This window comes from Engraulis encrasicolus, chromosome 4 (assembly GCF_034702125.1).
Source record: "Engraulis encrasicolus isolate BLACKSEA-1 chromosome 4, IST_EnEncr_1.0, whole genome shotgun sequence".
NCBI classification, from domain to species: Eukaryota; Metazoa; Chordata; class Actinopteri; order Clupeiformes; family Engraulidae; genus Engraulis; species Engraulis encrasicolus.
In genome coordinates this window covers 44,576,153-44,592,866 of record NC_085860.1, presented here as the reverse complement: position 1 = coordinate 44,592,866, position 16,714 = coordinate 44,576,153, and the positions used below count along the sequence as shown (strand labels likewise).

General features: G+C 47.5%; 1 protein-coding gene across 1 annotated transcript in view; it reads left to right on the top strand.

The window, feature by feature from the left end:
- pdzrn4 (PDZ domain containing ring finger 4) overlaps window positions 1-16,490 on the top strand; it is a 77,622-nt gene extending 61,132 nt beyond the window's left edge. Inside the window, exons 4-8 of the mRNA XM_063197502.1 lie at window positions 3,642-3,740; window positions 7,435-7,497; window positions 10,230-10,331; window positions 12,961-13,083; window positions 14,417-16,490. Of these exons, the coding sequence (XP_063053572.1) occupies window positions 3,642-3,740; window positions 7,435-7,497; window positions 10,230-10,331; window positions 12,961-13,083; window positions 14,417-16,291 (2,262 nt within the window). The 3' untranslated portion in view covers window positions 16,292-16,490. The remainder of the gene's footprint in view (window positions 1-3,641; window positions 3,741-7,434; window positions 7,498-10,229; window positions 10,332-12,960; window positions 13,084-14,416) is intronic.
- Window positions 16,491-16,714: the final 224 nt, after the last annotated feature.

The following is a 16,714-nucleotide window of genomic DNA, read 5'->3' as shown; positions in this document are numbered from 1 at the left end:
ACACACACACTCACACACACCAAGATGAGATCGTAAGGCTGACAATGTGAGCTTTTTTCGCCCTTCAACATTCTTCTATCATCCATCTCTTTCTTTCTTTCATTCTTTCTTTCTTTCTTCCTTTCTTTCTTCCTTTCTTCCTTTCTCCTCTGGCTGTAAATTACCCACGAATCAGTGGACCACCACTGTTCCAACTCTGCTGGATAACAAAGAGGTGCTCAGCTCCCCTCCACCTTTCACCTCCGCCCTCACCCCTCCAGCTGCTGCAGCCCTCATCCTCCACCTCCATCTCCACCACTACCACCACCACTACCACCATACCACTACCACCACCACCACCGCCAGTCACCACAGGAGATTCCAGCACTGTTAACTCGACATCTCCCCACCCTCTCCTATCATCCCCTCGTCCACCATTACCCATCGCCATTCACCACCACTCCTCCAACACCATCACCTCATCATCCTTCACTGTAAAACCTTATAAGTTGAGTTTACTTACAAAAACCCAGAAAAGTGGTTGCCCTAGAAAAACTAAGTAATTATGAATGATTAAACTTACAATCTTTTGTGACCTCAACTGTTGTATATACTCATTATATGTAAAAGTTTAAGTTAAATGTACTTAAGTCCAAATTGATTAAACCTACCATCTTCCACAGTAGTAACTGTTTACTGTGGCCACACCACAGTTAGTTACTGTCACCCTACCCACACTACCATGATCCCGCCCCTCCATTCATCACCACAAAAGAGGTAGCTTCCATGTTATTGTGGCACCTCCCATTCCTCACTATGACTGAGACAACTGTGGCATGGAACCAGTCCATCACACTGCTCTCTTGTATTAATAGACCAAACTATCCATAACCACTGAGAAATTCAAGTTTCTGCAGTATGTGCAATATTATTACCATTGAATTATTATAATCTCCTGGATGATAGTACATTAACCAGTGTGCATAGAATACTCTAGTTGAGCATAATTAGATAATCCTGAAATGTCAAGTAAGCAACACACCAAAAAGGATACCTGCTACCACAATACTCACTACCAACTAAATACCTAGCCAGCCAACAAACCAGTCCACCAGCCAACCAAAAGAGTCAGTTGTCAGCTAGCCAGCCAAAGAGCCGGCTAACCAACTAACACTCAGTTAGTCAGCCAACTAACCAACAAACAAGTCAGTTGTATGGCTAGCCAGCTAACAAACCAGCCATACAGTCAACCAAAAGAGTCAGTTAGCCAGCCAACCAGCTGGCCAACAAACAGTCAGTTGGTCGGTCAGTTAGCTCACTAACCAACAAGCCGGACAGAGAGCCAGCGAACCAGTCATTTAGGCAAGCAACTCAAGCATTGTGAAAGTCTGAGTTTTTATAGAGGTGAAAGTTAACCATGTGACCAGAGTAATCAGGCATGTGGCAGCTGCAGGTAGTAATTCAATGAACTTGTAACAGTCCTATGTACTCAAGTGAGGGCAGGTACTAATTGACAGGTTGATTGGGCACTACCATTGTTCCTGGTTGATGGTAGGCAATGTCAATTATGTCATGCAGCATTTGACTTTCAATTGTGCAATGGCACTTCACAAGATAGCCTAATTTTACTAGGTGGCAATATTCTGATTTAAAATTGGATGCTGCAGCGTGGCCATATTGTCAGTTGAAATTTGAAACGATCTGTTAACATGAAACACACTGCAGGAATACATTCAACTGCCCACATCTGGGTAGAGGCCAGTTGGTGCAGCCTGAAGAAAAAGAGGCGGGGTCATAACCAAAACTTATGAATTTAATCCATTCAACTAAAACATATTCATCTGAACAACTATTTCCTCAAATAAGTTGTCAATACTCAGTATTCTTCAGAAATGCCATCAAACTTCTATTTTTTAGTGCATTTTAATTAGTCTTGGTAAGTACATTTGATGTCTGGGTTTACAGTGTTCACCTCCGTCACCCCAACCTCAGTAGCAGCAGGCACTAGGTGGCTTCATCCATCCGTGCATCCCTCCATCCCTCCTCCCGTGTCCCCCACCCTCTTCCACGTCTCCAGTTCTTTTTCACCTTCTTTTCCTTCTTGTTCTTCCTCTCTGTCTGTTCCTGTCTCCTCTCGTCTCCTCGCTGAGCCCATCTGACACATCTGACAAGTGTTAGCATTCAGCCCCAACGGTGCAGCGGAGGAAATTAATTTTATCCATCTCTGACTGGAAGGAGGGAGGAGGATGTCAGGTTCCCACAGGGCCTGTGTGAGAGCAAGACACTCTGCCCTGCCCTGTATAAAAAGGCTACTTGTGAAAGAAGTTCGTTTATATATACAGTACTGGGGTTAATTTCTCAAAGCCATAGTTGCTAACTACGTTAGCTACTTTGTTGTTTGCAATGCAATTTCCCACTAGCAACTACACTTTTGATAAATGCACCCCTGTATTGGCATAGCTCTGCTGAATCTCTCGAACAGGCCCAGCCAATTAGAAGTTTTTTATTTGATTGACAGTTTTAGTAACCAATGTGTGTCCAATGTGAAGTGAAGTGAAAGCCCAATGTGGCCCCACAGATTAGTTTTTAGTCACATGTAGTGACTCAACATTATGTCCGTCGGACACTAGTTTGTTTTTGGAGGGTTTGCACGCAATGTGGACCTTGTGGACCTTGTTTTCTCTACCAGCCACATGTTATGATTCACGGCTGTGTTCATGACTCATACGAAGACAGACGTGAAGTCCTCTGACAGATATATTCATTGTTGTTTTTTTGTGTTGTCTGTCAGAAATGTTCGGATATTGTTTGTTATGATTGTTTGGCCAAGGTGGATGTGGATAATTTAAGTCAGTCTAACTTTTTTGCATCACTGACTGCTAATCTTCGGAAGCTGTGGCCCCATTCAGCGACAGAACATGCATATTTCATAAACACTTGCTTTGGTTAAGGCAGCGAGAGAGACAGGGAGAGACCGCTGACCAAATTAAATCAGTGATTATTAGCATAATTATGGGCTTATTTACCAAAATATGCAATGAATGCATAAATAACACAACGAATGTATTAATGATCGAAAAGTTGACGCTATTGAGGTATGGAAAAAGTCGTAAAGTAAAGTTATGTAGATCATCAGCTGGGTTGCTACCGTAGGGCAGTGTTTCCCAACCAGGGGTACGTGTACCACTAGGGGTACGTGAGCACACTGCAGGGGGTACTTGGAAAAATGAAATATTGTATGGAGCATAGTCACTTTGGGATATAGAGCATGAATTAGGGGGTACTCATGGAATGACAAAAAGGCTTAGGGGGTACGCAAAACAAAAAAGGTTGGGAAACACTGCCGTAGGGGACATGTTTACGTTCACTGCGGTAACATGATACAATTAAATCGTCAACTAAGGGCATTAAAACGGTGCAAATGGTGGCTTCATTAAACAGGCTGGTAATGGGAGGCGGTTAAGCTTTAATTTAGCAGTTTGCCTGTGATGATATCTTAACTGAGTTGAGTTAAGCATAATAAGTGTTATGTTTGTGTGTGTGTGTGTGTGTGTGTGTGTGTGTGTGTGTGTGTGTGTGTGTGTGTGTGTGTGTGTGTGTGTGTGTGTGTGTGTGTGTGTGTGTGTGTGTGTGTGTGTGTGTGTGTGTGTTTTACTCTGCAGGAGGTGGAGCTGTGTCGCCTGAGCAGTCAGGAGAAACTGGGGCTGACGTTATGCTATAGGACAGATGAGGAGGATGACAATGCCATCTACGTCAGCGAGGTGAGTCATGACATTTCAGAGTTTGTTATTTGATTTATTCGTCAAACTCAGTTTTATCAACTTCAGCAACTGCCCGGAAGAAAGGTCAGATGACCCGAACTGTATGAATTAAAATATTTGCTTGTGGAATGAACCGTGTGCAGTATTTTTTCTGACACTTTTAACCAACTCAGCTTTGACTCATTAAGATCGGGAGTGACAACACAACCTTTAAGGCAAGGCAAGGCAGGGCCAGGCGAGGCCAAGGAAATTTAATTGTGTAGCACATTTCATACACTGAGGCAATATAATGTGCTTCACAACAATGACACCACCTTTAAGACCAGCTGCAGCATCTATGCATATTACCCTCAACAGTGTTGGCAATTGTGTTTTCGATCCGTTAAATGTTAATTCCTTACAAGGACCATGATGCAGCTCCTTAGATGTGATGGTGTGACCATCACTCTGGTCACTCCATCCCTTTAGGATTGTGAGAACCACCCTTTCAGTTGGATGCTGGGTAGGGTCATTTTCTCCTTCCCCTTCACCATAGACCACAGCATCCACTGATACACACAGATCACAGACACATCGTCCTCGCGGTGGGTGCATGGTTACTGCTTTCTTCTCTCCTGCTTTCCCTTCAATTTCTTCCCCTCCATTTGGTGTCCTCTCATTCCTCTCTCGCTCATCGCTGGAGATGTGTGTACTCTGAAAATAGAAATGAAAGTTGAGACACTTCTGAGGCAGTAGCCAGTAGTAGTCAGTTGGACCCCAAGGTCATTATGGAAGATGGTTATGATTTCAGTTTTTGGAGGGATATTTTGACAGAGAGACAGAGCTGACAGTAAAGGCAGGTCCTTTGGAGACATTGAAAATGGACTAGCTCCGAAACGTCTGTCTCTCCAGTTAATCCTTAGACTTCTGTTGTATATTTTCGGCTTCAATACACTTTTTCACACAAGTCTTGTGTGCGCCTCCTTTTTTCCATTTTTGAGTGATTACTACTTTTTTGGGAGTGCTCGCACCAAGCAATACACGAGCATTGAGTTCAAGGCGCAGACGCCGACCTTTGTTGGTCTTTTTGTCATTCAGTAAAGGCAGGAAGACATTGCACTGCTGTCAGCTATAGTCACCCTTGGCCTCAATGTGTCTATCATTACTGGTCAGGCTAACCCTACTTACGTATTCACTCATAGTCATTCATACATCATCATATAAATATACTGTAGCCTACAATATAGACAAGAACATCTCATAAATATCTGTGAAGCATTTCCCCTAATTGTGGCTATCATTACCATACATGTTAACCTTGCTTCAGGGGGAATTCCATCATGGACATCCGGCGATATATTTCCCAAATGCCTATGAGGCGTTCTCTCTTTTTCATGAAAAATCCATATTTTTTGGAGTTTACAGTCTTGCCCTCTCCACAGTATAGCCATCAACCAGTAGAGATGATTCTATGTATAGCTCACTGATGAAATGAAATGGTAATTCATCTCATTAAATGTGTATGTTAATGTGTTGTACGGATTTCCATCAGCCAGATGTTTTTTTGCTGTTTCCTTTGAGGTACTACTCAGATGCAGTCGCTCTGTCAGTGCTTGGTGTGTTGACAAGCGAGTAGCTTATACAGTGATGACACAACTGCCTAAGCCTATGATGTCATGGCAAGCTAGGCTTTGATGTGTCAATCTTCGACTTTGACGTTATTCAAATATGTTGGCTCAGTCTGTCTAATATGTTGGCTCAGTAGTTAAAAATTACTTCATACATTTTTTTACATTTGATTAAAGCTGTCATTTCATTGGCATTAATATTAAAATTTTAACATATTTATTTATTTATTTCATGATTGATGATTTTGATCGGTGCATTTGTATTGTATCAATGTCCATGAATGGTGAATAATGAAAATGCTTCAATGGCATCACGACAAGCTGATAAGCCTAATCTCTCACGTGGCACACAAAAACACACACACACGAGGCGAGCGCTGTCCCCGAGCCCTCCATCCCCTTACTCTTCTAGTCAGCCACACGAATGAATTCAGCTACTGAGCAGCAGGCACGACTCTGGCCTCTGCAAACATGCTCGGCATATTGATGAACGTTCCCATGAATGGCTGCTTCCCGCCTTCGTTAATATGCACTGTACGCGCACACTGTTGCTCCAGTTGAAGCATCCCACTACACCACTGCTGACAACTTTGAATGGGGAAAAACTCTACCAGCTGCATTCATATACATTGCAGCTGAAAAAAAAATCAAAGGAAAAAAAAATCCAAGTTGAGCTATTCAGACTACATTGGTAGTCTCTTAACCGCAATGTTTTTTCCACACATTTACTGTACTGCAAGTGCTAGGTGTGTGATGTGGACACATGGCTGCAGCTTCGCGTTAATCATGGAGCTCCCCAGACAAACAAGCCATCTCCATTGACCGGACAGCTGCAGACACACAGCTCATTATTGGACAGTGAGCTGCCAATGCCCTCCTCCTCCAGCGTGGCAGGGCGTCACTTTAAGTGACTGGGCATTGTGAAGGGTCGGGACTTTATGAAGACGGAACATTCACTTGGCTCCACTCTGGAAGTGATCTCAGGAGATCCCCCACCTCTGATAGGAGGACAGAGTGAAACAAATGACCCAAGACAGCCATTGATTGGCTTGTGAGGGATGGGGGCCCGGCCTCCCCTTCCTCGCTGAGTGTCATTAATCACAAACAGGGGGCTTGAAATGGCTCAGCTTTAACGGACGGCCCATCCTCAAAGCCAAAGAGCCAGGGGAAATCAGAGACGACGGCGGGAAAATAACGTGCCGCTGTACGAGCGCCTAGTAATGTAACACCAGGCCTCATAATGACTTGGTTATCTACTTAATATGAAAACGGCACCCTGAACCTCATCCATTTTGTTAATTGGTACCAGAGAGGGATAAAAATTAGTTTTAATTCCCCTTTGGATCAAAGTAATAATGCTTGTACAAGGCAGGTGAATCTATAGATGACCATCAGCCAATACAATAGTCATCAATCACACACACACAAATTTGTGTGTGTGAGTGCGTGTGTGTGTATTCTGCGTGCGTGCATGCATGTTACTCTCCGTTAGAGAACTGAGACTGGGAATGGACCGGCAGTGGAAGTGCAGATCTATGCAGATTAGGATGCGCAATATTGTGTTATTCTGGGATTCCTTTGCCTGGAATGGTACATTTAAGGGCTGTTTTATCTGCTACAGCATAGGTGGTTACACAGTCAGCCTTCAGCCATAACTATTCTAACCATCTGTCTGTGTTCTAGCTGGAACCTGATTTAGTATATATTTAGTAGATATTTAGTTATAGTAGATATTTAGTTGCAAAACCCCCAACATCCCTTTCTTGCATGATACCAGTGTCTCGCAACCCTTACATGCTGTAATGTTCATATAAAAATAAACATACTAAGAGCAAACGGATGGCTCAATAGTGTATTTGTTTGTGAAATATGTTGTTATACTCGGGGTCATGGCAGTAGTCTTCCTATTTCAACAAGATTGTCCTCCTCAAGCTCATATTGCCTGCAGACATATCAGAACACATTCACATGATGTGCCCTTCCTTTCTCTTTCTCTCTGTCTCTGTCTCTGTCTCTCTCTCTCTCTCTCTCTCTCTCTCTCTCTCTCTCTCTCTCTCTCTCTCTCTCTCTCTCTCTCTCTCATACAGGTTGGTCCAAACAGTATCGCTGCAAGAGACGGTCGCATACGAGAAGGGGACCGTATCTTACAGGTGCAGTACACCCACTTCCCAGCATCCTCATCACCATTATTCTCATACCTCCACTCTCATCAGCACCAGCCAACACCACCAACCAACACCTTCCTTTTATATCGGGGTGCCGCAGCCATTGTCTCCCAGCAAGTGGGCCCCATTCATTTTTAATGGCTGAACATTAAAGGAAGAAAGTAACCCCCTCCGTGGCGGTTAGGGGAATAATACTCGTTCCCTTCCCCTCCCGGCTGTTTTACTCTCTCCGAGTCAGCAGCCTGAGGGCCGCAGGGGGGCCCCCTTAGGTTTTTATGACCCCAGTTTAGAGGTGCGCGGCACGGAGGAAGTGTCCCCCGAGGGGGCCCCGTAGAAGATTTCTCAACATCATTACCGCGAGCAGCACTCCGGGGTGGAGACCCGACAGGGGCCCAGATTACCCGCAGGAGAGATGCTGCTAGTCAGTGCTCATGAGAGATAGAGATGGCCGTGAGTCTGGGGTGAGGTGAGGTGTACACACACTTAATGTGCACACACACACACGTGGTACGCATAGATAGGTACCTGTGCAAGCACAAACACACACACACACACAAGAGATGGGGAGGAGAGGATGTTCATTATAATGTTCATTGCCGTGTAGGGATTCACAAGTGAGCACACTTTGGGATTTCGCACAACACAGTCAATGTGTGAAACTTCCATATTTAAAGGTTCCCACCCAGTCTCTGGGCAACTTTTTTTTGCAACCGATATGGTTTTTATGAAAATTACATTCTTCTCAGCCCGCCAACAGGGGGTCTATATTTCCAGTTTGTTTTTAAATGTTGCTGAGTTTTGCATGCTAGAAGCCAAACGAGGCACAATGGAATGGGGAAGACAGAGAATAAATTAGAGCCTATCGAGTCTTCTAAGCACCTTTTGTTTTAAGTATTTATAGCGAATGGCGCACAGGGACGAAATGGGTGGGTAAGCAGTAAAGCACACACTCTACCATAAAATATCCCATTATGTTGTGTCTGTGGTTTTTTTGGGGTTTTTTTTGCTGAAGCACATACATGTTTTCTATCTTGGGGCATGTTTTTGGAAGTGTTTTTTGGAGAGAGCATGAAGTAAGGGAGAGAAAGCACTGAATACCAAGCAGAGCCCAACAAGGCCATTGCAGGGACGTGAGATTCGCTCCATTTTTCCCAAGTACCCAGATGGGAAGGCGTGCTTTTTTGAACTGAAGTCTCCATAACCTGTGCAGGTGAGATGTGAGCTGTGTTAAGAATAGCCAGATGGGCAAGTGTTTTTAATTCATTTTTTAAGTCTCCATAGCAGAATTTTTTGTCGGCTACAGTAGGCTCTCAACTTCAAGCCACTTGCTGAGAGAGAGCAAAGCCTTTTCTAGTGAAGTGATAACGGCAGTACAATGATCAGTAGACTGTTGGCTAGGCTTCGCCTTTGGCCGCTACAAGATCATCTGAAACTCGGGCCACTAATTGTCAGGCAGATGGGAAGATACTTAATTAGAATTTATTTTCTCCGTGGCGGAACATTTGTGGTCTTTCCACCATGACAGGTTGTAGTAAGTACGAAAGGCTCTCCCACTTCAAGCCACTTCCAGAATAGAGAGAGCACGGCAAAGCATACACATTCCACGAAATAACACCTGTATGTACATAGACTGATCAGTAAACCTGCGCGGCTTTAGAAAAAAATGGCCCTACTAATTGTCGGCACGAGCAGAGCCGTGAATGCAGCGAGTGGAGAGCGGTGAGTGACTTATAGGGGGGAGAGGAGAGGAGCGTGTGTGAGCGCTACACTAGTGGTGCTCTGGTTGGCCAGAGCACCGGCACTATTATCCTCCAGTGACAGAGCCATTACTCTCCCCAGAAAAAGATGAACGCCGCCTGTCAGCGGCCAGTTAATTGTGTCGCCAGATCTATATATGTTGCCAGGAAAAGGCCCCTTGTGAAGACAGCCGCCTCCATCCATTGGACGGGCTCCGAGGTGCGTGCCCATCCTCCTGGCCGGCAGTAGTAATCAATGCACTGCTTTTTCTAGCCTCCCCCACCTCCTCCTCCTCCCCCTCCTCCTCCTCCTTCTTCTGTCTGTAAAGTACATAATTGAGTACAGGCACTTACCTCAGGAAGCAAGGAAATGAATGAAGAGACAGGGGGGTGGTGGTTTGTGTGTGTGTATCCGGGTGGGGGGGTTGTTTGGTGTGTGTGTGTGTGTGCGTGCGTGCAGGCGTGTGTGTGTGTGTGTGTGCGCGTGTTTGTCCGTGTGTGTGAAAGACAGTGTGTTGTAGTTGTGTGCATTTGTGCTCAAGTACACCGCGCGCACACACACGTGTCAGAGAGGTGGAGATGAGAGTAAACAAGAAAGCCTTCCAGTTCCTCACTGCTGCTCACCAAGACATGTGTCAGTCACATTCCTTTTGAAGCTTCAGAGAAATAATCACCTACACTTTCACTTAGACCTCGCCTCCCCTCTTGCCATTCTCTCCTTCTCTCCTCTCCCTCTTTGCTCGCCTGAGCAATTTCCTGTCCGACATTCTCTCACTCTCCCTCTCTCTCTCTCTCCTTTTCTTCTTTACTGAAAATGTTCAACTTAAACTTCCTCTTTGACTAACTTTCTCTCTCTTCCTCGCTCCTCTCTCACTCTCTCTCTCTCCTCTACCTTTTCCTTGGATGAGCATTTCACAGTGAGCTTCCTGCCTAACTGGCTTGTCTCCTCTCTTGTCTTCCCTCCTCCTCTCGTCCGTGCAGATTAATGGTCAGGATGTGCAGGACCGTGAGGAGGCGGTGGCGGCGCTCTCCAGTGAAGACTGCAGGAACATCCTGCTGCTGGTGGCCAGGCCGGGCCTACAGGTGGGGAACACTCAACCCTCTCTCTCTCCCTCTCTCTCTCTCTCTCTCTCTCTCTCTCTCTCTCTCTTTCTCTCTCTCTCTCTTTCTCTCTCTTTCTCTCTTCCCCTCTCTCTCTATTTCTCTCTCTGTCTCTGTCTCTCTCTCTCTCTCTCTCTCTTTCTCTCTCTCTCTCTCTCTCTCTCTCTCTCTCTCTCTCTCTCTCTCTCTCTCTTTCTCTCTCTCTCTCTCTCTCTCTCTCTCTCTCTCTCTCTCTCTCTCTCCTATCTGCTACTTCCACTCTCACCTGGGTGGATAGTACTACACACATTTCACTCCCTTTAGTGAGCAATATGCTACCTCCTCTCTTGCGCCTCTATTACTGTTTTCAGGCCGACCTGAATGGTGCCAGGGGCAGTTCCAACACCAGTTACGTTTGGCACTAAAGTGCTTACCTGAGAACCATCCACGTTCATACCGGGCTATGAACTTTTCCGCACATGACTGTTATCTGGATTAACCTGCTGACGTCCATGTTGTTGCCTTGGTTCACCGGGGGGAAAACAACATATTTTTTAGTTTGCACTGCAAGCAAACTTTCCTGTTCGTGAACGCTACGGTTGGTTCACGATTAGGTGTGGGAACGGGCAATGGCACAGTTCACAGTCAACCTTAATGTACCAATAGTGGGTAATACTCAGCCTTTTTTCCTCACCTGACATGTAAATTTACCCACAGATATGAATGGGTAAAATGAAGACATACAGTAGTGCAGGCAGATCTACACGACATTTACATGGTTGCACAGATACACATGTACACACAAACTAGGGCTGGGCGACATGGAAAAATAAAAAATCACGATATGGATTACTTTATATCACGATAATGATATATATCACGATATAGCACAATTACATACGTTTTCAGTTATTCTCTTTATTTGCTCTTTATTTGTTCATGTCGCAAAACAACCTTTCTTTAAAATTGATCTTTTTATTGTTATTTTTTACAGTTACATGAACTTATAGTGTGTATTGTGACAACATGGAATGTAAATATGACAATCAATAAAACTGATAAAATTACTATCACGATATAAACGATATAGGAGAAAGGTCACAATATACACTTTTATATCACGATAACGATATATATCATCATATTGCCCAGCCCTAACACAAACACTCAAACACTGACCTAGACAGGGAACCACGCCGGCCACCTGTGATGGAGTGCTATTGCAAGGACTAAGGATGTGCTCGTATTGCTATACTCTACCAACAACCCTGGGTTTTTGGTATTGCATTCAAACTGCATGTAAGCTTGCCGGGAAATCTGGTTGGCAGGGGCGGTTTAAGACAGGGGCCAGGGTGGGCTAGGGCCTCTGTAGAATTGTTCCTGCACAGATATTTAAGGTAGAAGTTAAGGTAGAAGAATAAGGTATGGGCCCCCCTAAAAACATGTTGGGCCCCTCTCTGGCCCCCCTGGTAATGTAGGTATAGAAGCGCCACTGCTGGTTGGCTCGACCAGGTTTATTTTGTGCAATCAGACTTCGCCTGGGTTTCAAGGTCCTAACCCTACTCCCCCATACATACACTGCACACTCCCCCATAGCCACATGCGGTAGGCAGGTATGAGAGTCCCCTCCCCTCGCCCCAGCACCTCATCATGTTTTACTTTTATGTAGCAGCAACATAATTGACTTCGGCCGGCAACCCATAAAAACTAATGGCATGCTAATCTAGAGTGAGTTCATGCCCCGGGCCACAGCCAAGCGAAAAAAGCCACCTTCCTCCTCCTCCTCCTCTTCCTCCTCCACTACACCACCGCACCACACAGCATGGAGAGAGAAGCCACCACATATACACCGCACCAGCCCAGCCCAGCCCAGCCCAACGCAGCTGAGGACTGCCACTATAATGGACTCTCGTGGTAATTAAGTGCGTCTTCAATGGCGGAATCTGAATCTATAAATATGGATTATGCTTTCGCCGGAGACGCCCTGACAAAGAGCTGATGTGAGGAATTGGAGCGCAAGGTCACGAGGCGAGAGACATATGAGACGAGAGAGAAAGAGAGAATTAGAGGGAGAGAGAGAGAGAGAGAGAGAGAGAGAGAGAGAGAGAGAGAGAGAGAGAGAGAGAGAGAGAGAGTGCGTAGTGTAGCTGGGCTGGCATGGTGTGGCGTGGTCACCCAGCCATGTCCGTGGCAGTTTCAGTCTGTCAGGTTGATGGGTGCTGATACGTCATCGTGCGGGCAATTAAATGCTTGTGTTGATGTTTATTAATTAAACATTAAAGCACTTTTCCAATAATAATAAATATTTCTCTCCCTCTCTTTGTCGTTCTTCCTCTCCCTCTCTCTCTCTCTCTCTCTCTCTCTCTCTCTCTCTCTCTCTCTCTCTCTCTCTCTCTCTCTCTCTCTCTCTCTCTCTCTCTCTCTCTCTCTCTCTGTTCCTCTGCTCTATTTGCATGCGGTTCCCCCTCTACCTTTCTCTCTGTCTTTCTCTCCATCTCTCTGCTTCTCTGCCTCTGTTTGTTTATTTGCATGCCCCCACTTTCTCCCTCCTTGTATTTGTGTCCTCTCTCACTCTCTCTCTCTCTCTCTCTCTCTCTCTCTCTCTCTCCGTGTGTGGTGGCTCTGTGTGCAGATGGAGGACGGCTGGCTGGATGATGAGCACAGCGAATTCCTGGAGGAGTTGAAGATGGAGATGCTGGAGGAGCAGAGGAGAGAGGAGGAGGAGATGGAGAGGCAAGCTAACCTGCAGGAACAGGTAGGACCCCACGCCCCATGTAGTGGATGCCAGCTGGCAGAGGTAGCCGATTGTGTACAGGGGAGCACACATCCTGTGTGTTCCCTGGTGGAACCTATGCTCCTTAGCTCTTATGTTCCCAAGTCAAGGGCACCAAAAGTCCCAAAAACTCTTCATCAGAGCTGTCACTATGCGCAAATGTGGAACCCAGGTCTCACAGAACTCACTGTCCTAAGACTCTGTTTCACTTTCAATCAAAGCACCCTCCTCTCACCCGGGGAATATAGGGATGATCCCTTAATCGTATTGTGAATTAGCTGCTTAATGCTGAGCTTAACGCCCAGTGCACTAATGTCCACAGGAGTCAAATTCCTTTTGGTCTGTACACATATGGTGCACTTCAGCGGTAAGACTGATTCTGATTTTGATTTGAGAATGTTAACTGCCTCCAGTCACCTAAAAGTAGAATACTGAGTGAGCAATTAGCCTGCCACTTGATAGCATGTCGGACAGCATTCCTGTCAACAATTTCAAAATGGCCTCTGCTGTTTTTTTATCAATGTGCTGAGAGCTGAGCTCTGAAATCCTCCTGAGTTGCCCTACACTACTACAGCAATGTTTTAAAGCCGAATTAGATGTAAAAGCCTGCCTTTAATGAGAGATAATATGCTACAGGCAGTCAGACAGCGCTTGCAAATGTACATGTTTTGCTTTCCCCGAAACCTCAACAAACTTTTTTTTTTTACAAAAAGTGCTTTCTGAAGAAATGAATATGCATGAGATACAGAGAGAGCTGAGTGCTTCAAATGCCCCACATACTGTATAAAGCCATTATAAATTCAAATTTTATGTGGGACATTAACATAGTGTGCATTCCAATGCTGGGGATATCAAAGGAACAATGGCGAGGAGGCGCCTTGTTATTCAGTGGGGTTCTGGTTCTATTGTGCCTGTGTGTGTGTGAGATCACCCATGGTGAGAGGCCTGGGAGCACAGTCCCCCAGGATATGACATTTGTTTTATTCATGATGATGTCACCTTGCGTGTGTGTGTATCTCTGTGTGTGTGTGTGTGTGTGCGTGTGTGTGTGTGCGTGTGTGTGTGTGTGTGTGTCTGGGTCTGGGTCTGGGTGTGTGTGTGTGTGTGTGTGTGTGTGTGTGTGTGTGTGTGTGTGTGTGTGTGTGTGTGTGTGTGTGTGTGTGTGTGTGTGTGTCTGTGTGCATGTCTGGGTGTGTATGTTGCTGTGTGTGTGTACGTATGTTGCGCTGTGTGTGTGCGTGCGTGCGTGCGTGAGTATGTCCACATGCACTTACCTTTCCGCGTCTGGTTATTTACCTTCCCTTACCCCCCGCAGCCCAGGAAGCGAGCGGAGGGTGACATCATGAGCGGCGGTGACACGGCCACCTGTTCCTCCTCCCTGTTCCAGGACAAGGACAGCGGGCTGGGCCACGGCCACCGCTCCGCCGACCTCAGCTCCGAGCAGGAGATGCTGGCCCACATCCAGAAGAGGCTCTCCCAGTGCCTCAGGGAGCGCCGCGAGGCCTGCCACCCCAGCGAGGTGGCCACCTCAGGGATGGGGAGCGTAGGCAGCAGCCCCAGCCGACTCCTGGGTAGTGGCTCAAGCGGTGGTGTCGGTGTCGGTATCGGTGGAGGGGAGTGTGGTGGTGGCAGCAGCAGCTGGGACGAACCCAGCGGCTCGACGACGACAACGACCATGGTGGAGGGCGATCGCTTCCAGCAGCTCCTGGAGCTCAAGTGCCAGATCCGCAACAGCGGCGAGTACGACCTGTTCTACAGCCGCAGCAGCACCATCGAGTGCAGCCTGACGGAGGGGCCGGGCAGCGGTCCGGGGGACGGCGTGGAGCGCGAGCTGCGCATGCTCAATGAGGAGCTGCGCAGCATCGAGCTGGAGTGCCAGAACATCATGCAAGCGCACCAGCTGCGCAAGCGCGAGCCATGGCAGACGCCGGTCAAGGAGCAGCAGGGAGGGAGCCGCAGCGTTAACGGCAGCCCTCGGAAAAACTACCAGAACCATAGCCAGGCGGGGTCCAGCAGCAGCAACGGTGGCATGCTGGCCGGCAAGTTGGCCGACATCAACGAGCATCCGGAGAAGTCGGACAAGGACAGCTCCAGCGCCTACAACACGGCCGAGAGCTCACGCAGCACGCCACTGGCCATGGACCGCTCGCCCGAGCACTCGCTGCAGAGACTAGTCAGCCTGACCAACCAGCGCAACCTCCGTAGCAGCATGACCTCCACCTCTGCCACGACCTCCACGGGTATCGCGGGGCGCTCTCCCGCCTCGCTGTTCTGTTCCCCGGTCCGGCGGGCCCCCAGCGGCAGCCCCGACCACAGCAACCCGTCCGAGTCGGAGCAGACGCCTCCGCCGGCGGATGACGAAGCTTCTCCGCTCCGTAACCAACAACAGAACCAGCAGCAGAAGGCTCTCCGGCCCTCGCGCATCCCGTACTTCTCCCCCAGCCACAGCGCCCCCTACAGGCACCCCAACATCCCAGCACACGCCCGCCACTACCAGAGCTACATGCACCTGGTGCAGCAGCACTCGGCGGTGGAGTACGCCCAGAGCCAGCTCAGCCTCTTCAGCATGTGCCCCGAGCCCCAGACCACGTCCTCCTTACCCCAGCAGCCGTCCTGCTCCACCTCCTCCGCACTACAGGCGGTGGCCGCAGCAGCTGCCGCCGCCGGCGGAGACCCCAAGCTGGAGTGGAAGGTGAAGGTGCGGAGCGACGGCACCAGGTACATCACCAAGAGACCCGTGCGAGATCGCCTCCTGCGGGAGAGGGCGCTGAAGATCAAAGAGGAGCGCAGCGGCGGCATGACCACGGACGACGACGCCATGAGCGAGATGAAGATGGGCCGCTACTGGAGCAAAGAGGAGCGCAAGCAGCAGCTGCTGAGGGCCAAGGAGCAGCGGAGGCGGCGCGAGTTCATGCAGCGCAGCCGGCTGGAGTGTCTCAGAGAGCACCCCCAGAGCGGAGGGGAGGGGACGTCCGGGTCCGGGCCGGGAGGTCAGGGCCAGGGGGGGTCGGGCTCGTCGCCCCGCAAGGAGGTGAGCATCATCGAGCTGAGCCACCGCAAGATGATGAAGAAGCGCAACAAGAAGATCTTGGACAACTGGATGACCATCCAGGAACTCATGACCCACGGGGCCAAAGCGCCCGAGGGAGCCAAAGTCCACAATGCCTTCCTGTCCGTCACCACTGTATAGAGACACTGTACAAAGCAAAACCACCAATACTAAAGGACTAAGACAGATAAACAGATCAAGAGACAAGAAAGCGTAAAACTCAGCCTCTTACCCCATGTGGTATTTATCTACTTTGCCTCGTTCAATGTGGCATTTTTATGTGGAGATGAAAAAAAAAGAGACTAGAAAAAGAAAACTATTTTTCACACTTTGTAACCTAAATAGCATTTTATAAAAAAAAATATTTGAATAACTGTTTTCATTTCATGATATCTTGCATTTTATGTTTTTTGATGGTGTTGACTGTTTTTGTTTACATTCCTGTTGTCATCTTTCGGGTAATGCTTTTAATATGAAACTTACCAAGCCAAGTGCATTTCTACCATTAATCCTGTTGTGCGTTTTGCATCTCACACTTTTGGAGGTATTTTCTAACAGTAACAG